This window comes from Mya arenaria, chromosome 12, assembly GCF_026914265.1.
Source record: "Mya arenaria isolate MELC-2E11 chromosome 12, ASM2691426v1".
Classification (NCBI taxonomy): domain Eukaryota; kingdom Metazoa; phylum Mollusca; class Bivalvia; order Myida; family Myidae; genus Mya; species Mya arenaria.
In genome coordinates this window covers 65,013,918-65,041,309 of record NC_069133.1, presented here as the reverse complement: position 1 = coordinate 65,041,309, position 27,392 = coordinate 65,013,918, and the positions used below count along the sequence as shown (strand labels likewise).

General features: G+C 36.0%; 2 protein-coding genes and 1 pseudogene across 3 annotated transcripts; all 3 read left to right on the top strand.

Moving 5' to 3' along the window:
• The first annotated feature begins 242 nt into the window (after nt 1-242).
• LOC128210889 (hydroxylysine kinase-like) lies at nt 243-3,201 on the top strand. Its single transcript, XM_052915243.1, has 5 exons — nt 243-354; nt 786-905; nt 1,629-1,657; nt 2,105-2,279; nt 2,744-3,201. The coding sequence occupies exons 1-5, from the start codon at nt 243-245 to the stop codon at nt 3,199-3,201; spliced, it is 894 nt and encodes a 297-aa protein (XP_052771203.1).
• Nucleotides 3,202-7,524: 4,323 nt separating this feature from the next.
• LOC128210888 (hydroxylysine kinase-like) lies at nt 7,525-11,670 on the top strand (annotated as a pseudogene).
• Nucleotides 11,671-21,327: 9,657 nt separating this feature from the next.
• On the top strand, nt 21,328-26,103 carry LOC128212162 (hydroxylysine kinase-like). Of its 2 annotated transcripts, XM_052917458.1 has the most exons (7): nt 21,328-21,403; nt 22,085-22,222; nt 23,155-23,314; nt 23,869-23,988; nt 24,162-24,304; nt 24,635-24,809; nt 25,280-26,103. In XM_052917458.1, the coding sequence occupies exons 2-7, from the start codon at nt 22,115-22,117 to the stop codon at nt 25,735-25,737; spliced, it is 1,164 nt and encodes a 387-aa protein (XP_052773418.1). In that variant the 5' UTR covers nt 21,328-21,403; nt 22,085-22,114; the 3' UTR covers nt 25,738-26,103. The 2 variants fall into 2 exon arrangements, with proteins under 2 accessions (XP_052773418.1, XP_052773419.1); XM_052917459.1 differs by lacking the exon at nt 22,085-22,222 and having other exon boundaries at nt 21,336-21,403.
• Nucleotides 26,104-27,392: the final 1,289 nt, after the last annotated feature.

Here is a 27,392-nt window from a genome sequence, read left to right as displayed (position 1 = left end):
ACAACTGCGAGGACTGGGGCAACAATGCCGACGAGCGTATTAATAAAGGCTTAGTAACTATAACAACTGCGAGGACTGGGGCAATAATGACGACAAGAATATTAACAACGGCGACGTAATTGTAACAACTGCGAGGACTGGGGCAACAATGACGACAAGAGTATTAACAACGGCGACGTAACTGTAACAACTGCGAGGACTGGGGCAAGAAATACGACGAGAGTATTAACAACGGCGACGTAATGGTTAACAACTGCGAGGGCTGGGGCAACAATGAAGACGAGACCAGAAGCAATGGCGGCGGAAGGTATGACAAAGGCGAGAGTTGGGAAAACAAAGACGACGACAGCAGTAGTATGTATAAGGGGACCTGAAACAAACATATTTTGCTTTGCCTTATAACTGTATGTATGTAACTGAATGTACCGACAGGCTTGAAACCATTCAATTGTTTTTCCTGTAATGAAAGTACTTTATGTTAAAGTTTTCCTACCCTACAGAATTGCATCAGCTTTATTATTGTGCCGTGCGCACTGCTTGACACCAACCCCCTCATGACATTGTGACGTCATTTAAATCAGTGTTGACACAGAGATTGCACCATTGCATATGCGAACAGTAGTTGTGCATATATGCGCATGCGCAGTTTTAGTAATTTAGTTAATCATTAAGTGTCCTATTCAGGAATAAGTAACGATTCTTCACAAATAAGAAACTTAACATTTTAAAAATCAAGCACCCATGATTGGCTGAAAATAAAGGGGAGCAACTTATTTATTTTACAGATGCTTCGTACGCCCTGCTAGCGCACGTGCGGGAGCGCGGTATTCCGACCCAGGAGCCTGTACTAAACAAAGACGGCCAACTTTATAGTCTAGAAACATTTACAAACTGTGACAAAGAAGGTAATGTAAAACCATTTGTAGATCAGAATACTTATATACAAAACATGATAAGTGTAATATTTTTGTGTTGCTAGCGAAGTGAATATTAATTGTATGCCTCATATGCTCAACCATAAAACGAACAAAAGCACTTCTAAATTGGTATATTTTTTGTATATTATTTACTCAAACCCACGGGAGTTCAGTGTTCTAATCTTCATGACGTATTTCTTTAAAATCCGGTCGCAAAATTATAGTGCCTTCGCATTTGTTCCGATACTGATAGACAATTATTTGTAAATCGTCTTTACAATACTTAGTATAACAAAAAAAATGTTTCTTTAATATTCAGACATTAGTTATCCTATTTTTTTAAGTTTGGGGCTACTTAAATCGACCGACGATTTGCTTTGTATTATCTGTGAGGGTAATACACTTTTAAATACAATAAAATGCACTCGCAACCACTCGCGCGTCTTTTCAAAGTAAGCAAACCATAAGGGATGCGTTTGAACATCGGGTGAGCGCAATGATAAAAGCCAGTTCCGCACCATAAACACGTATACAATGAATGTTCAACCCCTATGCTCACCATAAAATACGTTGAGAAACATTTTCATGATGACATTCTACTTGAAGTAATTATATGGATCCTCAACTCTAAATTCGACGCATAAATAGCGAAATATTGCAACATATTTATCATATTCACAGCGTAATAATCACTAATGTTTGACTTTACAGGTTCATCCAAGCAATGTGGACCTTATTTGGTACGTTTAATCACGTATATTCCCGGTTCAACCTTTCGTCAGACGCCATACGTCCCCGGATCATTCTATAACGTCGGTGTTACCGCGGGAAAATTACATATTGCAATTGCCGACGTGAGTGTACTTATAATCCGGCACGATATATTTCCATCACATATGAAACGTAGCGATAAGTTGAAATTTATTTTTATATGAGTTTATAAAATGAAAGCATAAATATGTAATGCTACACGTACTGGGGTTTATATTGTCAAAGATGTCAAAGCCTCATTAAAAGAACTTTAATTAACTACATATATTATTATTCGATGTCTAATCATTTAAATAATTTGTTTTGAAATGACAAAGCTTCCATGGTAATATAATATTTGTACGTGTTCCTTATATTTTATATTGAATAATAAAACTTATTTTCCTTGTTATAATTCAACTTACGACACGTTTCAGGGGTTTAGCCATCGTTTCTTTGAGAACTACGAATTCTTGTGGAGTCTCACCGAAACGACTCGACTGCGGGAATTCTATTCTGCCGTTAAGAACGACAATGATCTTGAAATCGTCAAAAGTGTTGTAGATGCATTCGAGCGTGACATTGTCCCCAGATACACGGGATTTACACCAGGTCAGTGAGTTTTAACCCCTGTTTGCTGGCCGTTCCAAGGCGGCGACCCCGATATTGTTTTATTATGATGTGTATATGCATGCGGCATATGTCTGTGTTGTTGGTACGACATTTGTCTCTCGTTCAATGTCTGCTTTGTCCATCATGTGCCTGTTAACAGGATTTTTGTTAAGAATTTGGCTACTGTTCTTGTCCCTGTCGTTTCCATTGTATTAGTGTGATTTATTCGAGCGTGACATTGTTCTATATTAAAATTAGACTAGGTCAATAATGGCTTTCAGTGTGTCACTTCATAGATCTGTTATTCTGCTCGTACTTACTTTTTAAAAGCTAGATGTTAGAAATTGTCACTTAACTCTGATTTCAATAAGGAAACGTTCAAATAATATATTTAGACGATTTACCATTAGGAGATCTATTTTTATTCACTTTTATTTATTACAACTTGTCAATACTGTTTTCAGGTGTTATTCACGGTGACCTCAATGAACAAAATATCATCGTCTCTGAGGTTCCTGGGCAAAGAAAAGTTACGTGTGATCAACGCGTTCATGACGTCATTGCTATCCTAGATTGGGCTCACGTCACAAAGTCTTACTTTGTTTTTGACATCGCCATTAACATTGCATATTTGTCGATTGAATGCGAAGAAAACAAGCAACTAGATGTTGGTGGGCATATTTTGAAAGGCTACGCAAACTACCGAAAGATCAATGATGTTGAATTTCAAAGTATACCATTGCTGGTGTGTTGTCGACTGTGCCAAAGCCTCGTTTACGGTGCGCATGCGTACTCTCAACAACCTGGAAATGAGTACCTGATTTCAACAGCTAAGAAAGGCTGGCCACTTCTTCGTAAATATTGGAATGCAGATTTCACCAACTTGTTAAATAAATGGAAATCAATGATAGAATCAGACTGATTTTCAAACATATGCAAGTTTGACAAATAGCATACGGTATTATATTTGATATTTCCATTGAATTTCGTAACATTTTTTCTCCAGTTTACGACCTCTATGTGTATACTCTTTCCAAAGCACCTAAACGAATAGCTGTAAAACTTATATAATAAAAATTGTAATTTTATAAAGCACCTTGTATATAATGTATTTTAAGGATAAAACGAAATTTCTTAATAGGTTTAGAAATTTTGTACATTTTATTTGTTCTTAATACAAGTTTTAAGAATGGTTTTCTTATGTTAGACCATTCCGGACATGTTGACATTTAATAATACATTTATAAAGGGGGTCTTGATAGCTTACAAGAGAAGAAGAAAGTTGTTAGAAATATACCACAGAAAACGTATTAGAAATAGGCCAACATGATCCGTGACAATGTAATGTAATACAATAGTTTATATATATACATACAGGACGGTAAACGTCCTGGTAGACCTTTTGTTGCAGCAACAACGGAAACATTGCTGCTATAAGAGCTGTTAGATGAAGATTGCCTATAATACTATTTCTAAGATTACAAATAGTGCTATACAGTATTTGAAAAAAAATATGAATAGATAAAAATCGTAGCCTTAGAAACATTTGAGTTGTGGGAATGACACTTGGGTTTATTATTTTGAGACTCAGCGACACAAAGATAACAAGGACCTAGTAAAAGTCAGACGAGACCGGTCATTACAAGAAGAAGGACAAGAAGCGACAAGAAATCTTTATATGACCTTTTTTACCGATTCTAGTGACCCTGTTGTAAAAGTTCCCTGCAAAGAGGGTAGAACCATCACAGCAACGTTTTACAAAAGTTAAATTTTAGATCTTTAAATAACTTGAAAAACTTTAAAAAAAACTATTCTTGGAAAAAATATCGAAGAAAATGTTTGAAAGGCATACAGGTTACCTATTTACCTTATTCCCCTGGCCGAAGGCCCTATGAGTTTTCGTAAAATAAGTGCTCTTTTGAAAAGGCTATGCTACAAGAAATGCCATTGGTTCTGCATTTTTAGTGGCTCAACAGTACACCAAAATGAGACTACATTCCAGGATATAGAACATCAAAATTGTTTATCTTTGCAGGGTGAATACTTAGAAGGTTGACGTTAAATTTCCGATGCATTAAACGAATCAAGAATACGGAGACCAGTGACATGATTTTTTGTTCCCCCTCGTATGAAGGGCCTGCCACAGTAAAAAAGTGGGAAGGGAAGACACAATTTTGAAATGTTTCAAAAGTTTTTTTGTTTTATATTTATCTTTTAGGATCAATCTTTTTCTTTAGTAAAACATACATCTTTTGTGTGTCAAAGTGCTCCAGACAACCCAATTAACAATGTCTTGGGTTTTCTTAATGATATTTTTTCAAGTAAGAAAGATATACAATAAAATAGTGAAATATAGTGGATTTGATTCATTTCATTACAAAAATGCAAACATCTCTCTTACAAAGCTGCAATCACCACAGGCTGCAAGACATGGTAATGTTGACTATTTGAACACAAGGACATATTCATCTCGTATTAAGACATTTTGAAAAAGATGCAGATGCTTTTTGATTGAAACTTTAATTAACTCTACTTTCGTAAAATGTTTATAACACCTTATTACACCTACACATGTTGCAACGGATGTATGTATTATGCTTGCTCAATATTGAATAGTAAAACTAAAAAAAAAAAGTTTTTAACATTCAAAGTTTTGGTCCTTCAAACGACTTTTGCACTGTGGAAGGCCCTAGACAAATGAACTCACATAGGCCGAGAATGCCTCTTTAACTAGTTGTAAGTTGTATACTTTAACGTAAAAGAGGCGTAACTGTGGGTTTAGCGCAGCATATAATATTACGATTGAACTTGACACTAACATACTAACAGATTAACTTAAACTAAATGTCCATTGTTTTATACATCGACAAACATAATTATGTTTTCAAGTACGTACACATGAACTCCTCATGGGGTTTCAACGGAGTTTGATAATTAGTTAACGTAATATGTTTACCTGCTGCCTGTGTTGACCTTTGTTGCCCTGCATTGGTTGTGTTAGCCCATATTGGCCTGTATTGGCATGTTTGGCCTGCCTTGACCTGTATTGACCTGTATTGGCCTGTATTGGCCTGTATTGACCTTTATTGGTCTGGTTTTGGCCTATGTTGGCTGTAGTACTGTGTTTGGCTGTGTTTGCAAGTGTCCGCCTGTATTGGCATCTATCGGCCTGTGTTGACCTGTATTGGCCTGTTTTGGCCTATTTCGGCCTATTTTGGACTATCTTGGCATGTCTTGTCCAATGCTGGACAGTGTCGTCCTGTATTGGCCCATTTTGGCCTGTTTTGGACTGCATTTGCCTTTATTGTCCTGTATTGGCCTGTATCGGCCTGTATTGGCCTGTGTTGGCCTGTGTTGGACTGAAGCGGCCTTTTTTGCCTGTGTTTGCCTGTGCTTGCAAGTGTCCGCCTGAAATGGCTTGTGTTGGCCTGTTTTGGACTGTTTTGGCCTGTGTTTGCAAGTGTCCGCCTATATTGGACTGTTGTGGTCTGTATTGGCATGTCTTGGCCCGAGTTGGCTTGTGTTGGCTTGTATTAGCCTGTGTTGGCCTGTATTGGCATGTATTGGCCTGTATCGGCAAGTGTTGGCCTGTATTGGCCTATATTGGCCTGTATTGACCTATATCGGCCTTTATGTATATTTGCCTGTATTTGCTTGTTATGGCCTAAATTGGCCTGTATTTACCTGTGCTGGTCTGTATTGACCTGTAATTGACTGTTTTGGCCTGTAATGGCCTGTGTTGGATAGTTTGGGCTTATGATGGCCTGTATCGACCAGTATTGGCCTGTTATGGCCTAAATTGACATGTGTTAAACTGTGCTGGTCTGTATTGACATGTAATTGCCTATTTTGACCTGTTATGGCCTATGTTGGATGGTTTTGGCCTATGATGGCCTGTATTGATCTGTATTGGCCTGATTTGGCCTGTATTGACCTGTTTTGGCCTGTATTTGCCTGTAATGGCATGTAATGACCTGTTATTGCCTGATTTGGACTGTGTTGGCAATTGTTTATTGTCCTGCATTTACCTGTGCTATCCTGTAATAGCCTGTGCTGGACTGTATTGGCCTGTGCTGGCCTTTGTTGGCCATTGTTGGCCTGCGCTGGCCTGTTTGGACCTGTAATGGCCTGTATTGCCCTGCGTTGGCCTGTGTTAGCTTATGTTGGCCTATGCTGGCCTGTATCAGATTATGTTTGCCTGTGTCCGTATGTGTTTGCCTCTATTTGCCTGTTTTGGCCTGTGTTGGCAAGTGATGGCCTGTATTGGCATGTGTTGGCCTGTATTGGCCTGTATTGGCCTGTGTTGGCCTGTATTGGCATGTGTTAGCTTGTATTGGCCTATGTTGGCCTGTTTTGACCAATGTTGGTGTTTATTAGCCTGTATTAGCCTGTGCTGGCCTATCTGGACCTGTAATGGCTGTATTGGCCTGCGTTCGCCTGTGTTGGCGTGTTTTGGTCTATGTTTGCCTGTATCGGACTGTTTGCCTGTGACAGGCTGTGTCCGTATGTGTTTGCCTATATTGGCCTGTTTTAGCCTGTGTTGGCCAGAATCGACCTGTGTTTGCCTGTAATGGCCTGTATGTAGCTGTTTTGGACTGTATTGGCCTGTGTTGGCCTGAAATGGCATGATTTGGATTGGGTTGGCATGTTGTTTTGGCGTGCTTTGGCCTGCATTTGCCTGTGTTTGCATGTTTTAGCCTGTATTGGCCTGTTTGAGTCTGTAATGGCCTGTTTTGGAATGTGTTGGGTTGTATTGGCCTAACCTGTCGTTATTTGCTTTTATGGCCTTTGTTGGCCTGTAAAGGCCTGTTCCGGCCTCTATTGACCTGTTTTAGCTTGTATTGGCCTGCAATGGCCTGTGTTGGTCTGTGTCGGCATGTATTAACCTGTATTGGCGGGTATTGACCTGTATCGGCCTGTATTTGCTTGTGTTGAAAGAGAAAGTAGACCACTTCGTTTTTAATTCATAAAATTTAATTGTCATCCTCTGCTGTACACATTTTCACTGTCAAAGTAACTAGGGTGTATCGTTAAATTGTAATTATCACATTCACCTATATTTTATTCAACCTACTTCATCTTAAAACAGTTGTTCATGCGATTTGTTATGTAATTACTATTTGAAGCATTAAAATATCCATAACATCGAAAAGACTTTAGTTAGAAAGCACATTTCAATATTAATGGATATGCGTAGGCTTTTAAGCCCACGGTCTTCTCGTTAAGCTAAACTATAGACCTCAATATGTCGGAAGAGGGGAATTCGAAGGTGCAGGACCCAAGTGAATCCATTAAGCCCCGGGTGGACACAGACAAAGTTCCGGAACTTATTTCCAGGCTCTACGGAATTCAGGTAGATTTATGATTGTTGTACATTGATAGTTTTCTTGTAGACCTATGATTTTGATTTGTACAAGCTTAATAAGCTATGATAGTCCAAGTTCATCCGTCGCTCCCGCGAAACAAAATAGTTTATGCAGTATTTAGGTATCAATGCCTTCAGTTCAGTCATATAAGATAACCAACCTATAATAGAACAGTTTTAAATGGTTTGGAAAACAGCCGAATCCACACAATTGTGCAAAAAACGGATCATTCAAATACAAAAATTAAAAACGTTGTCAAAACAGTTTTAAATAGAAAATAAATATCAATATTAATGTATGTGCATTTGTTTTAAAGCCCATGGTCTCCTCTTTAAGCTAAACTGATGACCACAAGATGTCTAAAGGGGAAAACTCGAAGGTGCAGGACCCAAGTGAATCCATTAAGCCCCAGGTGGAACCTGGCCAAGTTCCTGAACTTATTGAACTTATGGAATTCAGGTAAATTCATAAATGTTGTACATTGATATATTTTTTTCTATTAGGTTTTTCTTTACCGAAGCTTAATAAGCTATGCTAGTTCAAGCTTCCCCGTCGTTTCCGCGAAACAAAACACATCCATGTTTAAAATTCAGACACGCTTGTTTAAAGCTGCACTCTCAGTGATTGACAGTTTTGACATTTTTTCTTAATAAATAACATCTAAACGTTACACAACAGAGATAAGAGAAGTGAGCGGGGACAGCCCCAGCTATATAGGGCCGACTGCTTTATGGGCGTCACATTTGTTCGGTTACAATAAATACACAGAGCCTCGAATTTGATCATTTCAGCATTTTATCAGCACCAGTATTCAATATTGGACTTATCTTTATCCTTAGATATGACTTAGTGATCTATTCAATCTTATGTCAAATAAATTTACAGGCCAATCAAAACCCTTAGTTTCTAATCTTAAATTTAAGTTATATCTAAGATGCTTATTGAACACGGCCCCTGAGCCGATATTCCGATTAACCTTTAAAAGTTTAGTTAGTCCTATGTAGGAGTATCGTTTATGCATAAATGACAATCTGTCTGTCAATTATATACCAAGGGGATGTGTCTGATGAATGTACCAAATCGACAGGAAATCGTGTGCATGTTCATACGAATGGTCATATTTAAGTATGATTACATCATTTCCGTCTTTAAAAACTTGCATTGTTGTTACAAACATTTTTTATATAGACATAAAATATATGTTAAAACAAATATAAAGCCATTCAAATACGGACCTCTTTCCGCATTAAATATATGTTTATCTTTCTTTTATCGTGCTTTTTAGACAGGAGACATCAAGTCGTTGCCTAGTTACGAAGATCTCAACTTCTTCTTCCGACCCGCTACAGACGGCGTTGAAAACAAGAGCATTCCGGAGCACAATAAAGCTGGATATGTTCTTAAGGTCATGAACTCACTTCACTCCGCTTCTCCCGAAATAAAAGGTAATAACGGATTTCTGCCACTGTTTAGACTAACCGGTTATATTGTTGTGCTTGTTAGATGTAGATTTGAATTTTCTTTGGACTTAAAGCGATTTGGATGATTCGGATTTGTTTTCGTCAAATGCTAAAATACTTACATGTTTTTTTAGTTTCGTATAAACCTAGAGGAAATTATTTTTGCTAGTATGTGAAAATGTTGACTTGTAATCATGATAAGTTGTCGTATTATGTCCCATGATGTGATAAACAGCTAAAAAATGTGACTGCGCATCACACATACTAGTGTATATGGTTCTATAGTAGAACAAAGAACATGTGCTTGAATTGGGTGTTTCAGCCGACAAATGAATTTGTATAAAAATCAAAACACACCGGTTGTGGTTTTTTCAGTGACTTACTAAATTTGATAAGATATAAGATTGATTTTGTAGACATTTTGTAAATGAATAAATTTAGTTTATAAACATAAATTGTAATTATCAATTTATTAGATGCCTCTAACGCCCTGTGTGCGCTTGTGCGAGAGTGAGGTATTGCGACTCAGGAGCCTATACAGAATAAAGATGGCCGACCATACAGTCTAGAAATGTTTACCAACACTGAGAAAGATGGTAAATCAATATAATATGTTTTAACGGACTTTTGTAACGTGTATGTGCTACTGAAATATGTATCTCGCAAAGTAACCAATATGAAATGTTCGTTCGTGGCAAAAACATGCAAACATGGTTGATAATAGAATATCTAAACTGGGTTTATGATCCCCAAAATGGGTGTGTTTTAAAAATATGTATATAAACTATAAGTGAAAATAGAGTTTTATAGTGTGATATTCGCTACTAATGCATCGATTAATGCACAGGTGCATCTCAAAAGTTCGGACCCTACCTTGTACGTTTGTTGACGTATATTCCTGGTTCAACGTTTGTACAGACGCCATACGTCCCTGGGTCGTTCTATAACGTCGGCATAACTGCAGGAAAATTGCATAATGCAATATCTGACGTAAGTATGCTGAAATTAATCTTATGAGCAGGCGTACTTTTAGTGTCTTATTATTCAAAGGAAATCAAAATATTTTACTCGAAAGGACTAAGCTCAGAATAAAAAAAGTAAAGAAAAATGTAAATTTATGCTTTAACTATTAAATGGCACGTACTGAATAATATTGCTTTAATGCTTGCGGTGAGGTAAATGCTGAAGTGATGCAAGAAAAAAAGTCCAACATTTTTGTGTGTGCAAATGACCTTACCATGAAGTTAGATCAGGTTATGGTCACTTACTGACATCGACAAATGTTAAAACGCAACACATTTTTGCTTAAGGGATTCGATCATCCTTTCTATGAGAACCATCGCTTCTTGTGGAGTCTCACAGAGATGACTCGGCTACGGGAATTCTTTTCTGCCATCAAGGATGCCAATGATCTTGATGTCGTCACTAAGGTTGTAGGTGCATTTGAGCGTGATATCGTTCCTAGATATCCTGAGTTTACACCAGGTAAGCGGTTGGTGGTATTATATATGTGTGCTGATGTGCTCGCATCATCTGTCTCAATAATAGTGTTCTTGAACATAATGTTAGTGAACGTTAACCTAATATAAGTGTACTTGAACCTAATATAAGTGTACTTGAACCTAATACATGTATAAGTGTACTTGAACCTAATATAAGTGTACTTGAACCTAATATAAGTGTACTTGAACCTAATATTAATGACCTGAACCTAATATTAATGTACTTGAACCTAATATTAATGACCTGAACCTGATATTAGTGTACTTGAACATACTTTATGTCTGACTGAAATAATATCTGTGCCTTTTAGCTAACGTTTAGTGTACGTAAACAGAATATAAAAGATCCTTATGAGAATATAAGCAAGCTTGAACTATGAACAAAATATCAGGTTACTTGAACACAATTTAAGAGCACTTAAACATTTTCAGGTGTTTTTCACGGAGACATAAATGCTTACAATACGATTGTCTTCGAAGTTTCTGGGCAGGAAATGATGCCATGTGATCAACGCGCTCATGACGTCACTGCTCTCATAGATTGGTCAGACGTTACAAAGTCGTACTTTGTATTTGACATCGCCATTGCAATTGCATATTTTTTCAATCGACTGCGAAGAGACTAAACAACTAGATGTCGGTGGACATATTTTGAAAGGCTACACAAAGTACCGAAAACTCAATGAAGCTGAAATTAAAAGTATCCCTTCGCTTGTGTGCAGTCGATTGTGTCAAACCCTGGTTTTCGGTGCGCATACGTACACTCAACAACCTGGAAATGAGTACTTGCTTGCAACAGCTAAAAAAGGATGGCCTCTTCTCCATAAGTATAGGAGTGCAGACGAGTCCAAATTGTTAAACAAATGGAAAGTTATCATAGAATCAAACTGAAATTCAGACATACAGTAATTGCTTTAAAGGTCATTATGTATGTGTATGTAAATGTCATGTGCTAAGTGATTGTATGTATGGTGTAATGTTTAAGTGGTTAAACAAGTTTAATACTTTTATCCCACATTCGCATTGGTTTATGGCTTTATTGGTCTCAGTTGGTTTCAACAGGTATTATGTTACTAGAACCTGAACTGCGAGGTTCAAGTCTGTGTAACTTGTTCACCAAGACTCAACCATAATATCGTTAGTTTAGTTATGCAAGGAACTTGTGTTTATAAATGTTATATTATACTGTCACGCAGTCTAGTGAGTTTTTATATCATACCTTTTAGTCCTGAATTTGTGAGAATTAAACTAGGTAATCAGCCGGTTTGTATTTGTTTCAATAAAATACGCGTGGCCCTTGTATTTTGTATTGCATGTTTCATATATGTTATTTTATTTATTATCATTTGTAGGCTTATATTAACTGGATAAATAAATAAACGAAAACCCCAGACGAATATCAGTTTATTTTAAAAACACTCTTATTTATTTATTTGTTTATTTATTTCCAATCGGTTTAATTAATTAGAACATTAGTTATTCGTATTGTTTATATGTAATAGTGAGACAATGAGAGTATCTATTCGAAAAGTGACAACCCTAAATGGCCCTAAGCTCATAAACAAATACACGTAATAATAATTTTATAATCATTTCAAAAAAAAAAAGATTCATTGTCCTTTTCTATAATAAAACCTCCATAACTATACAGACACTTAGATTGGAGAACTGATAGGCAGTACATCGCAATAAAGATTAAGGCCAATACACTGAAGTTGTGAACTATACATGGATTTGTCACGGGTGGGGGTGAGGGTCACTTATATGTATAAAAGGCTTAAACTAGGCCTTTAAGGGATTAACAAATGAAAAGATAACTTAATAAAATATTGGTAACATTGAAATGTTTGACCGTCGTGTGGTATACATTTATTATACATGTTTTATTTTTAGAGAAAAATACGGTTACATGAACAATCAATCATAGAAATTCAAAAGGTGTTCACTTCAGTACTTATATTTTAAGAAATTGAATATAAAGTATACACCCAGCGATAATACCGGACAACGTGAAGCAGTTTGCATAACCAAAGGTCAGTTGATGCATTAGCCAAAATCTCTCAAGATTCTCGTATGGGAATTTCTAGCTTGACATTTTGCTAGCCTATTATTTGAAGATCTAGGTTATCAGTTTTCAGCAGTTATTTGTCATAAAATGGGGTCATTGAAGATAATAAGGCCTAAAAAATACATTTGGTTCGGGTTACCCGACCCTACCTACGGAATAGGCGCCTACCCTAACGTTTTTATAGTCAGTTTGAAAAAAAAATGAAAAACTTTTTTTAATTGCTTTTCAATATGTAATTTAAACCGTAAATACTTATACAGAAGATAGCTTTAACACCATTCTCCAATGATGAAAATGATATTCTTATATAAAGCCTAATAAAAAAAATAATAATAAAAAAAGCCTACCTACCCTACCTATTTTTGAAAAGGATGTAACCCTAACCAAACAATTATTTTTTTAGGCCTAAGCCGTGTTCACTTTCGTCCGTACCTAATGATAAAGTTTATCGAGGGCTATTTATACTTTGCGGAACGGAACGAAACGGAACGGAACAAACATTGAGGCACCACACGGGGCACAGCATTTTTTTTACTAATATGTAAATATATTAAATAATAATAATGATATATTGAAACTGCCTAGCGAACAGTCGATCAAGGGCTTTTTCGAACTGAACCATCTGAAAACCCACTTCTAAATGGATATTAAAATCTTCGGGACTGCAAACAGTTGTTCCGTTTCGTTCCGCAAAGTATAAATATCCCATAGAATAATGATATTTAGCGGAACGGAACGGAACGGAACAAGATTTATTTTTTCTTGTCAATGGAATTTTTCATCCTGGTATATTACAGGTACACGAATTTATTACATGCAACCTAGCTGTTTTAAAAAACTATGTTCTTGACTTAGTCAATATAGGAAATCCTATCGCCATAAAATTTATATATTTAAATGTTTTGCACTTGTTGCAGTAATTTAATATTTATTATTCATATAAACTGACGAATGAAAAAAAAATGAGTAGACAATCTAAATAATTTTTGGCGATATCACGACCTCTTTAATATGTATCGAATGGCCGTCATATCCAGTACACTCATTTTGTATTATATAAAATTTAAAAAAAATATTAATAATCATCGTAAACAAATTAAATTTGAAAACATGCTTGCCATATATAAATTGATATTAATAATTAATATTAATAAAGTTGAAATATCACTATTACAGTCGGCATTGTGTACAAACCATGTCTTCAATTTTATAAATTGTGATTCCGTTTCGTTCCGCAAAGTATAAATATCCCCTAGGATAATGATATTTAGCGGAACGGAACGGAACAAGATTTGTAGCTGCCAACTTCCCTACATGAATCAGAGGTGGAGGACAAATGATGTCAGACTAAATGTCTTATCAAATCGGCAAGGAGAACATTGCCCGCTCAAGGATCGAACTTAGACACCGACGCTCCTACTTATTGATCTAAGCGGGCGGGTTGGAAACTTCTATAATTATCGTAAACAAATTCAATTTAAAAACATATAATTTGAATGTGCATGCACTAATAAAGCTGAAATACATGTATCACTATTACAGTCAGCATTGTGTACAAACCATGTCTTCAACTCTATAAATTGTGATTCCGTTTCGTTCCGCAAAGTATAAATATCCCCTAGGATAATGGTATTTAGCGGAACGGAACGGAACAAGATTTGTAGCTGCCAACTTCCCTACATGAATCAGAGGTGGAGGACAAATGATGTCAGACTAAATGCCTTATCAAATCGGCACGGAGAATATTGCCCGCCCAAGGATCGAACTTAGACACCGACGCTCCTACTTATTGATCTAAGCGGGCGGGTTGGAAAACTTCTATAATTATCGTAAACAAATTCGATTTAAAAACATATAATTTGAATGTGCATGCACTAATAAAGCTGAAATACATGTATCACTATTACAGTCAGCGTTGTGTACAAACCATGTCTTCAACTCTATAAATTGTGATTCCGTTTCGTTCCGCAAAGTATAAATATCCCCTAGGATAATGATATTTAGCGGAACGGAACGGAACAAGATGTGTAGCTGCCAACTTCCTTACATGAATCAGAGGTGGAGGACAAATGATGTCAGACTAAATGCCTTATCAAATCGGCACGGAGAACATTGCCGGCCCAAGGATCGAACTTAGACACCGACGCTCCTACTTATTGATCTAAGCGGGCGGGTTGGAAACTTCTATAATTATCGTAAACAAATTCGATTTAAAAACATATAATTTGAATGTGCATGCACTAATAAAGCTGAAATACATGTATCACTATTACAGTCAGCATTGTGTACAAACCATGTCTTCAACTCTATAAATTGTGATTCCGTTTCGTTCCGCAAAGTATAAATATCCCCTAGGATAATGATATTTAGCGGAACGGAACGGAACAAGATTTGTAGCTGCCAACTTCCCTACATGAATCAGAGGTGGAGGACAAATGATGTCAGACTAAATGCCTTATCAAATCGGCACGGAGAACATTGCCCGCCCAAGGATCGAACTTAGACACCGACGCTCCTACTTATTGATCTAAGCGGGCGGGTTGGAAACTTCTATAATTATCGTAAACAAATTCGATTTAAAAACATATAATTTGAATGTGCATGCACTAATAAAGCTGAAATACATGTATCACTATTACAGTCAGCATTGTGTACAAACCATGTCTTCAACTCTATAAATTGTGATTCCGTTTCGTTCCGCAAAGTATAAATATCCCCTAGGATAATGATATTTAGCGGAACGGAACGGAACAAGATTTGTAGCTGCCAACTTCCCTACATGAATCAGAGGTGGAGGACAAATGATGTCAGACTAAATGTCTTATCAAATCGGCACGGAGAACATTGCCCGCCCAAGGATCGAACTTAGACACCGACGCTCCTACTTATTGATCTAAGCGGGCGGGTTGGAAACTTCTATAATTATCGTAAACAAATTCGATTTAAAAACATATAATTTGAATGTGCATGCACTAATAAAGCTGAAATACATGTATCACTATTACAGTCAGCATTGTGTACAAACCATGTCTTCAACTCTATAAATTGTGATTCCGTTTCGTTCCGCAAAGTATAAATATCCCCTAGGATAATGATATTTAGCGGAACGGAACGGAACAAGATTTGTAGCTGCCAACTTCCCTAAGAAATCGTAAACAAATTAAATTTAAAACATGTTTGCCATACATAATTTGATTGTGCATGCACTAATAAATCTGAAATTTCACTATTAAAGTCAGCGTTGTGTACAAACCACGTCTTCAACTCTATAAATTGTGATTCCGTTTCGTTCCGCAAAGTATGCAGAAATGTGGAAGCTGTAAATGTATCAACGTAATATCATTTTAACCTTAACCATGTGGGGTGGGGTGTTGAACTTCTAAATGCAGTATTCTGCAATCTTGGTATAACAGCCCTATGTAATGGGGTAGATCAGGACTGTTTGAATAGTAAGTAATGTTGCATTTTTTTATGTTATGTATAACTCCACTGAATATGTCGTGTTTGAAAATAGGCGTTTTCATGGTTTTAACAAATTAAACGGTGTCAGTTTTGTTTTGTAAATACTAAAAGCTTGTCTTGTTCAGTTTTCCACCATGATTCACGCGAATAACAAGTCGCAATTTTTAAAATTGATACAATTTATTTTATATAATTATTATGCATTACTCCAAGATGTCAACAACAACAAAAACCACAATTAAATCATTACGGTAAATTTTCATTTGAAGTACAAAATATGAAAAATATAAAACTGGTTAATGACTTTCTCTTAAAACTCTTAATCCCCTGCCCAACCCACTTGTTCATCCTGATTTACCTATAACATTTGTGTCTATTTACTTTCTGACTCAGGGGGGTACCCAACACACAATTTATCCTAAAAGAATGCAAGCATCCATTTACTAAGCCTAAATATATTTCATAGCACTGAAAAAGAAATAAAGCTTTTAAGTATCAATTATATCATTTATACATAATTGCCTCAAGTTTCTTTTTTTCTGCGGAGATATTAGACAAATTCTGACAGCATAATTATATACGTATTTGCACTTCACAAAAATTTAAAATCTAATCAAAAATGCTTGCATTTCACTATTTTGTGCGTACACTGGCGAATACTCTTAATTTCTGCTTTTTCATGTATCTCTTTGTAACAATTGTTAATTTTGTATAACATTAAAGTATTACTGAATGATATTTTGAAAAAAACAAAATATCTTGTTTACTCCAAAAGTTTGAAGAAAAGTCAATTCTGATTGTCACAGAAGGCAAAAGCAATTCTTGTTTTGGGGTTAATTAATACCTTCACTCAGAAGTTGAAAAGGCTGACCCCTTAATTCAAAAATGTCTACTATTGCATTATAGTACCTACAGCAAAGAAAATAAAACAATAATTTGTCTGTAATAATAAAGTTAAGAAACTTACAACAGTGTTGCAGTGAAAAAGACACTGATAGAGGAAATAAATTTCCCGCAATACTGTAGCAGGTAGACATACTACTGTATTGCGGTAAATCATTTTATCTTAGTGAGTTACTACTATATTGCATTTTTGAAAAAATAAAAAAAAGAGTAGAATGTGAGCTTTATATTTTTACAGCTTATGTACAGTATTACCATGAAATACAATGAAAAATGACAAAAAGTCAATTTCGGTAAAAATGTGAGTTACTACAGTATTGCGTTCAACCCTCGTATATCTATAAAGAAAAACTTGGACCAGTCTGACATTCTAAAAACTGTTAAAATTCAGGCAACAAGCAACTATTCTAGCATATACTGTACATTAAAGTAAAACATATAAAATCCATAAAATTACATGTCAATTCATAATTAATCAGTCAATTTATGATGATCACAATGTTGAGGCTGCTGTTGCCCTTTCTGGTCCTAATAAGACTAGAAACACATCTAGGAGAAAACTGTTCATTGAACAATCATTTGATATAAAAATAAGGGTTCTAGGCCTGTCTATTAAACAGAAACCCAAACTCCTCTCTTAACAGCTTCTTGTGCAAGTCTGAAGGAGTGATATTTTCTGTGTTTAGCATACCACACCAGAAGTATGGATGCCTCCTTAAGACACAAGACCTCTTCACACAATATAACTTTAAGGCGGTTTTCGAAACTGTTGGTCTCATCTCAACCTTCCCGTCGTCTTTTCGATGAGGATACATGTATCTCTCCAGGTGTGATAGTACTATATCATAAGGTGGTACTGCATTGACCCTACCAATGATGTTGTCACATGATACACATTTCAATACTTTTCTTGTGCGAAGTGATTCACTGTTTACATAAATGAAATAGAACGGGAAATCATTGTGCCATACTTCAGAAAATTGGAAGGGTCTTCTTTCTTGTAGGTTTATTGCATAATAATCCACATCCGGTTTAGCAGCCTTTATTAACCTTTCTATAGGTTTTTTTTTTACATTCTGACCACCTTTTCTTGGCTTTTTGGTCTTGCGTTCACCTGCACCATGCACATTGTGTTTGTTTATAACGGCTGATGGATTATACTTGAAGCTAGAAATAAAAGAAACCAGACAGCTTTTTTCATCTGCAATAACCAAAGCATGTGGACAAAGACTTATTTTTTGGAAATCTGGACAGTTGCAAACAAATGTATTCTTGTTTTGTTTGATGATATAAGCATTGTCATCCTCTGCAATACAAAAGCTTCCATTCTCTAATTCCCTTACATAGTCGTTTGACAACATCATTTCTGCATTTTTCCAAAGCTGCTCGACAATTGTAGGAGGCAGAGAATATAGGTTTTCGGTACAGTCCTGAGGTTGTATAGATAACTTGCGGGTGATAACCTTTTGCTTGTTCTCTTCTGGTATTTTACATTGCAAAACCTTGTTTGTGTAATTTATTCTTTGGAAGTTGGTCATGGATTTCCATTTTTGTGGACTAATTTCAAAGTGTTCATAATCTTTAGACAGCCTGTATTCTCCACAACCATATATAGCCTTGATAAGTTCATTTTGTTGACTTTGAACTACATGTGTGTAAATGATGTCATGCACTGCAGACTGCGCTACATATTGACCTCCGGTTGCTTCTTTAAGCACGTTATTTATTGATTCTGCCCTCTGGTTATCGAATTTATTTGGAGGATTTCCCAGCCCAGCATCTGTTCTCACCTCTTTACCCATACTCTTCAAGAAGGTGCTTTTTAAAGAACGAACTTTCAATTTGTCAGACTCAATATAATCCTTAAACTGTGGTGGCCATGTTGAAGATACATTATTATATCTATTTTCAAAGCATTCCTGATCTTCGTCTACCAGACCTGCTACTCTAACTCCGTTTATTTCAAAACCCAGTATATCTTTTATTATTTCATTGGTTGCTTCCTTCGTGATATTGTATTTTTTTAAATTCTTCAGTATATCATCCTTCATATGGTTAAAACATCTCAGCTTTATATTTTTCTGATTCTGATCTTTACTTTCTATTGGGAATATTCTTTCAAACCCCATTTCAAGTGCTATTTCCCCATCAGTTCCATAAATCAGATTTGTTATTCCACATAATTTAAGTTGATTTGCCAAGTATCTGTAGTCATGTTCTTGTCGACCAGTGCTTGTCATCATTCCTGCAAATATGGTTGGGTGACATTGTTTGTTATCTTTATGAACAAAATGTGGGTGAGGAAAACTTAAACAGGTGGTGTAAAAAGGGCCAACTTTATATGTCATGTCTATACCAAGCTGAGATTTTACAGAACTGAATGGGCTGCAAAACATTTTAATCCAGGTTACACAATTTTCAGTCATGGCAAATGTGTTTGGATGAATTCTTCCTTGTTTAGATCTAAATGAAAAGTCAATATTCTTGATGAATTTTCCATTGTCCATTTCTGCAATTAATTGAGTAAAATCGAATTTGTTTACGATAATTATAGAAGTTTCCAACCCGCCCGCTTAGATCAATAAGTAGGAGCGTCGGTGTCTAAGTTCGGTCCTTGGGCGGGCAATGTTCTCCGTGCCGATTTGATAAGACATTTAGTCTGACATCATTTGTCCTCCACCTCTGATTCATGTAGGGAAGTTGGCAGCTACAAATCTTGTTCCGTTCCGTTCCGCTAAATATCATTATCCTAGGGGATATTTATACTTTGCGGAACGAAACGGAATCACAATTTATAGAGTTGAAGACATGGTTTGTACACAATGCTGACTGTAATAGTGATACATGTATTTCAGCTTTATTAGTGCATGCACATTCAAATTATATGTTTTTAAATCGAATTTGTTTACGATAATTATAGAAGTTTCCAACCCGCCCGCTTAGATCAATAAGTAGGAGCGTCGGTGTCTAAGTTCGATCCTTGGGCCGGCAATGTTCTCCGTGCCGATTTGATAAGACATTTAGTCTGACATCATTTGTCCTCCACCTCTGATTCATGTAGGGAAGTTGGCAGCTTCAAATCTTGTTCCGTTCCGTTCCGCTAAATATCATTATCCTAGGGGATATTTATACTTTGCGGAACGAAACGGAATCACAATTTATAGAGTTGAAGACATGGTTTGTACACAATGCTGACTGTAATAGTGATACATGTATTTCAGCTTTATTAGTGCATGCACATTCAAATTATATGTTTTTAAATTGAATTTGTTTACGATAATTATAGAAGTTTCCAACCCGCCCGCTTAGATCAATAAGTAGGAGCGTCGGTGTCTAAGTTCGATCCTTGAGCGGGCAATGTTCTCCTTGCCGATTTGATAAGACATTTAGTCTGACATCATTTGTCCTCCACCTCTGATTCATGTAGGGAAGTTGGCAGCTACAAATCTTGTTCCGTTCCGTTCCGCTAAATATCATTATCCTAGGGGATATTTATACTTTGCGGAACGAAACGGAATCACAATTTATAAAAATTGAAGACATGGTTTGTACACAATGCCGACTGTAATAGTGATATTTCAACTTTATTAATATTAATTATTAATATCAATTTATATATGGCAAGCATGTTTTCAAATTTAATTTGTTTACGATGATTATTAATATTTTTTTTAAATTTTATATAATACAAAATGAGTGTACTGGATATGACGGCCATTCGATACATATTAAAGAGGTCGTGATATCGCCAAAAATTATTTAGATTGTCTACTCATTTTTTTTTCATTCGTCAGTTTATATGAATAATAAATATTAAATTACTGCAACAAGTGCAAAACATTTAAATATATAAATTTTATGGCGATAGGATTTCCTATATTGACTAAGTCAAGAACATAGTTTTTTAAAACAGCTAGGTTGCATGTAATAAATTCGTGTACCTGTAATATACCAGGATGAAAAATTCCATTGACAAGAAAAAATAAATCTTGTTCCGTTCCGTTCCGTTCCGCTAAATATCATTATTCTATGGGATATTTATACTTTGCGGAACGAAACGGAACAACTGTTTGCAGTCCCGAAGATTTTAATATCCATTTAGAAGTGGGTTTTCAGATGGTTCAGTTCGAAAAAGCCCTTGATCGACTGTTCGCTAGGCAGTTTCAATATATCATTATTATTATTTAATATATTTACATATTAGTGAAAAAATGCTGTGCCCCGTGTGGTGCCTCAATGTTTGTTCCGTTCCGTTTCGTTCCGTTCCGCAAAGTATAAATAGCCTTTATCGAGTTCACAATCACAATAAAGCACATGTGCGTGTGTAAAACGGACGATATATATTTGCTCCTTTTGTGAAGAGGTTAGTTGCGTTTTATCTTTATAACAAAATATTATTATAAATCATGAAAGCAATGCCTCGTCTGCAGAAATCATGAATGTGTCGTTCTATATTGCATTAACAGATTAACTTAAATAAAACGTAAATTGTTGTATACATTGATATACATGTATGTGTGTACACATATGTTTACAAGTACGTAGACATGTACTCGGCAAGTAGATTTAACCGAGGTATTCGTTAACTTATATGTTTGCCTGCATTGAACTGCCTGTATTGACCAGTGTTGAAAGAGAAAGGAGAAATAGAAAGTCATAATATTTTTAATGTCACCCGCTGCGTTTTCTTTACAAATTTTACTTTCAATATGAACAGAGGCGGTATCGTTGTAAACACTAGCTGATATAAAATCGCCCAAGTTTACTTTTTACTTCAATATATGGGGAAAAGATTAACGAAAGACGCCAAAAATGCACCATTTTGGATCAGAAATTGTTAAAATGTTTTTGTGGGAGTACCCTACTCCCCACCCCCTTCTCAACTCTTTAAACCAAATTAATTTCGGTTTTGATGGATGGGTGTAAGTGAAAAGGTTACGCCCCTATGCTACGTTTCCCTCTAACATCAAATTCTGGAGCCGCCCCTGGTAAATATCACATTCAACTATATTCGGTTCAACTCATTTACTGTATCTAATAACAGCCATTCTGAAGAAAAACTGTAGAAGTCAAGATGTCCGAAGAGGGAAACTCGAAGGTGCAGGACCCAAATGAGTCCATTAAGCCCCGGTTGGACCCAAACCAAGTTCCCAAACTTGTTGCCAGGCTCTACGGAATTCAGGTAGATTATAATTGTAGTACATTGACCCCCTACCCCCTCCGTCATTTCCCCTCCCCCCTCCGTCATTTCCCATCCCCCTCCGTCTTTTCCCCTCCCCCCTCAGTCATTTCCCCTCCCCCCTCCGTCATTTCCCCTCCCCCCTCCGTCATTTCCGCGAAACAAAACACGTTCATGTCTGAAATTCAAACACACTTGTTTAAAACGAAATTGGAAAAGTCCTCAACCTTTATATAGTTCATTTAATGTTAGAGTAAATCTTGATCTCCTTAAACGATTGATGTCGATATGTGTTCAGAGTAACAGCGATACATTTATACGACATACTTACTCAATGGTAGAAATATAGAGCAGATCAGTGTGACCAAATTTGCTGAATTGAAATTCTTCAGTTTACTTTTATGAACCATAAATAAAAGTTAGACCTGAAATAGTGAATAATTTTACCCTCGAGTAGTTTGTTGCGGGGGAAGGTTTGACCTCTTAAAGCTGCACACTCTTGTTTATTTTTTGTCTTGGAACAAGCCAATTTTTACGAAAATCCATGGACACCAGTAATATACAAAAATAGATCGCAGATTTTTATATTTTAGATAAAACATGATGTTTTATGCATTTTTCTTAAACCGTTAGTAACGGTCTAAATGTTTGTCAGCAATCTTATATTATTGGTTTACAGATATTTCTGCAAAAATTTGCTCTTTCCAAGACAAAAAATTAAAAGGTTGTAAAAATGGTATATCTGTGAGAGTGCAGCTTTAATGTCTGCCTGCGCCTATATGGCTTGACTTCCCCGTGCCTCAATTCTGTCTTTACAATTGTGTAACTTAAGTAACAAAGATATTTATACAGACATACGTTTCTATGCAGTAAATCCACTCAAATACGGACCTATTTCCGCATTGTGTTTATGTTTATTTAACCATGCTCTTTAGACAGGAGACATCAAGTCGTTGCCTAGTTACGATGATCTCAACTTCTTCTTTCGACCCGCTACAGACCACGTTGACAACAAGAACATTCCAGAACTCAATAAAGCTGGATATGTTCTTAAGGTCATGAACTCACTGCAATCAGCTTCTCCCGAAGGAATAGGTAAATATACAGTCAGTCGTGGATAAACATAGAGGCTTAGTGTTTGTTTCCTTGTAAGTTCGCTATACATTCTCAAAGTGATCACCCAATGCTATATTTGAAGATTGGCGTAGCTATATACGTTCACAGGGTGAACAATATTGCGATCTGACAATGACAATGAGCACTTTTAACCATCCAGATCATAACAGTTATGGTCTGGATCGTTACAGGCGCTCATTCGATGTATAGAATAGCATGTAATAGCGTGTTAAGCTGACTATGTTTCTAGTGTGTGTGTGTGTGTGTGTGTGTGCGTGCGTGCGTGCGTGCGTGCGTGCGTGCGTGCGCATGTAACATCCCACAGTAGTGTCTCTGGATAAATATAGTTGTACAAATTAAGTGCCTGAAAGGGGTGTTTTAGCCTACAATTGAACTGATTAAATTTTGTACACACAATTTGCGCATTTTAAATGATTTCGTAATTTTGTTAGTATTTGACTTTCTAGATAATTTTACGTAGTTCACAAAATACATTGGTTTTTAAAAATACATCGAATTATTTGATTTATTAGATGCCTCTAACGCCCTGTGTGCGCATGTGCGGGAGCGAGATATTCCGACTCAAGAGGTCATGCAGAATAAAGATGGCCAACCCTACAGTCTAGAAACGTTTACCAACACTGACAAAGATGGTAAAAGAAAATGATATGTTTAAATAGATTGTTTTTAAACATGTATGTTCAACCGTTATATGTATCCCGCAAGGTGAATAATATGAAATTTCCGGTCCACGGCATGTAACATTTTTGAAGTAGAGGGGTCTATCAGTGTTATATTCGCTACTCATGTTTCGATTAATGCACAGGTGCATCTCAACAGTTCGGACCCTACCTTGTACGTTTGTTGACGTATATTCCTGGTTCAACGTTTGTACAGACACCATACGTCCCTGGGTCGTTCTATAACATCGGCAAAACTGTAGGAAAATTGCATAATGCAATAGCTGACGTAAGTATACCGAAATTAATCGTATACACAGACGTAATTTTAATGGCTTATCAGTTAAATGAGATCAGAGTATTTTAATATACTCAAAATGATTTTACTCAGAGTTAAAAAAGAAGACAATGTAAATTAATTGTTTAACTATTTAACGGCACGTAATAAACACAATTTATGTAATGTTTGTGTTGAGGCAAAGACTCAAATTGTAGTGGGGCAAGAAAAATAGCCAAACAGTTTCTTTTTTGTACCAATGACCTTACAGTGAAGTTAGGTCAGGCTATATTCAATCACCGACATCGACAACTGCTAACACGCAATACATTTCTGCTTAAGGGATTCAACCATCCTTTCTATGAGAACCATCGCTTCTTGTGGAGTCTCACAGAGATGACTCAGCTACGGGAATTCCTTTTTGCCGTCAAAGACGCCAATGATCTTGATGTCGTCACTAAGGTTGTAGGTGCATTTGAGCGTGATATCGTTCCTAGATATCCTGAGTTTACACCAGGTAAGCGGTTGGTGGTATTATATATGTGTGCTGATGTGCTCGCTTCATCTGTCTCAATAATAGTGTTCTTGAACATAATGTTAGTGAACGTTAACCTAATATAAGTGTACTTGAACCTAACATTGGTGTACTTGAACCTAATATAAGTGTACTTGAACCTAATACATGTATAAGTGTACTTGGACCTAATATAAGTGTACTTGAACCTAATATAAGTGTACTTGAACCTAATATAAATGACCTGAACCTAATATTAATGTACTTGAACCTAATATTAATGACCTGAACCTGATATTAGTGTACTTGAACATACTTTATGTCCGACTGAAATAATATCTGTGCCTTTGAGCTAACGTTTAGTGTACGTAAACAGAATATAAAAGATCCTTATGAGAATATAAGCAAGCTTGAACTTTGAACAAAATATCAGGTTACTTGAACACAATTTAAGAGCACTTAAACATTTTCAGGTGTTATTCACGGAGACATAAATGCTTACAATACGATTGTCTTCGAAGTTTCTGGGCAGGAAATGATGCCATGTGATCAACGCGCTCATGACGTCACTGCTCTCATAGATTGGTCAGACGTTACAAAGTCGTACTTTGTATTTGACATCGCCATTGCAATTGCATATTTTTCAATCGACTGCGAAGAGAATAAACTACTAGATGTCGGTGGACATATTTTGAAAGGCTACACAAAGTACCGAAAACTCAATGAAGCTGAAATTAAAAGTATCCCTTTGCTTGTGTGCAGTCGATTGTGTCAAACCCTGGTTTTCGGTGCGCATACGTACACTCAACAACCTGGAAATGAGTACGTGCTTGCAACAGCTAAAAAAGGATGGCCTCTTCTCCATAAGTATTGGAGTGCAGACGAGTCCAAATTGTTAAACAAATGGAAAGTTATCATAGAATCAAACTGAAATTCAGACATACAGTAATTGCTTTAAAGGTCATTATGTATGTGTATGTAAATGTCATGTGCTAAGTGATTGTATGTATGGTGTAATGTTTAAGTGGTTAAACAAGTTTAATACTTTTATCCCACATTCGCATTGGTTTATGGCTTTATTGGTCTCAGTTGGTTTCAACAGGTATTATGTTACTAGAACCTGAACTGCGAGTTTCAAGTCTGTGTAACTTGTTCACTAAGACTCAACCATAATATCGTTAGTTTAGTTATTCAAGGAACTTGTGTTTATGTTATATTATACTGTCACGCAGTCTAGTGAGTTTTTATATCATACCTTTTAGTCCTGAATTTGTGAGAATTAAACTAGGTAATCAGCCGGTTTGTATTTGTTTCAATAAAATACGCGTGGCCCTTGTATTTTGTATTGCATGTTTCATATATGTTATTTTATTTATTATCATCTGTAGGCTTATATAAACTGGATAAATAAATAAACGAAAACCCCAGACGAATATCAGTTTATTTTAAAAACACTCTTATTTATTTATTTGTTTATTTATTTCCAATCGGTTTAATTAATTAGAACATTAGTTATTCGTATTGTTTATATGTAATAGTGAGACAATGAGAGTATCTATTCGAAAAGTGACAACCCTAAATGGCCCTAAGCTCATAAACAAATACACGTAATAATAATTTTATAATCATTTCAAAAAAAAAAAAGATTCATTGTCCTTTTCTATAATAAAACCTCCATAACTATACAGACACTTAGATTGGAGAACTGATAGGCAGTACATCGCAATAATATTAAGGCCAATACACTGAAGTTGTGAACTATACATGGATTTGTCACGGGTGGGGGGGGGGAGGGTCACTTATATGTATAAAAGGCTTAAACTAGGCCTTTAAGGGATTAACAAATGAAAAGATAACTTAATAAAATATTGGTAACATTGAAGTGTTTGACCGTCGTGTGGTATACATTTATTATACATGTTTTATATTTAGAGAAAAATACGGTTACATGAACAATCAATCATAGAAATTCAAAAGGTGTTCACTTCAGTACTTATATTTTAAGAAATTGAATATAAAGTATACACCCAGCGATAATACCGGACAACGTGAAGCAGTATGTATAACCAAAGGTCAGTTGATGCATTAGCCAAAATCTCTCAAGTTTCTCGTATGGGAATTTCTAGCTTGACATTTTGCTAGCCTATTATTTGAAGATCTAGGTTATCAGTTTTCAGCTGTTATTTGTCATAAAATGGGGTCATTGAAGATAATAAGGCCTAAAAAAATACATTTGGTTCGGGTTACCCGACCCTACCTACGGAATAGGCGCCGACCCTAACGTTTTTATAGTTAGTTTGAAAAAAAAATGAAAAACTTTTTTTTAATTGCTTTTCAATATGTAATTTAAACCGTAAATACTTATACAGAAGATAGCTTTAACACCATTCTCCAATGATGAAAATGATATTCTTATATAAAGCCTAATAAAAAAAATAATAATAAAAAAAGCCTACCTACCCTACCTATTTTTGAAAAGGATGTAACCCTAACCAAACAATTATTTTTTTTTAGGCCTAAGCCGTGTTCACTTTCGTCCGTACCTAATGATAAAGTTTACCGAGTTCACAATCACAATAAAGCATG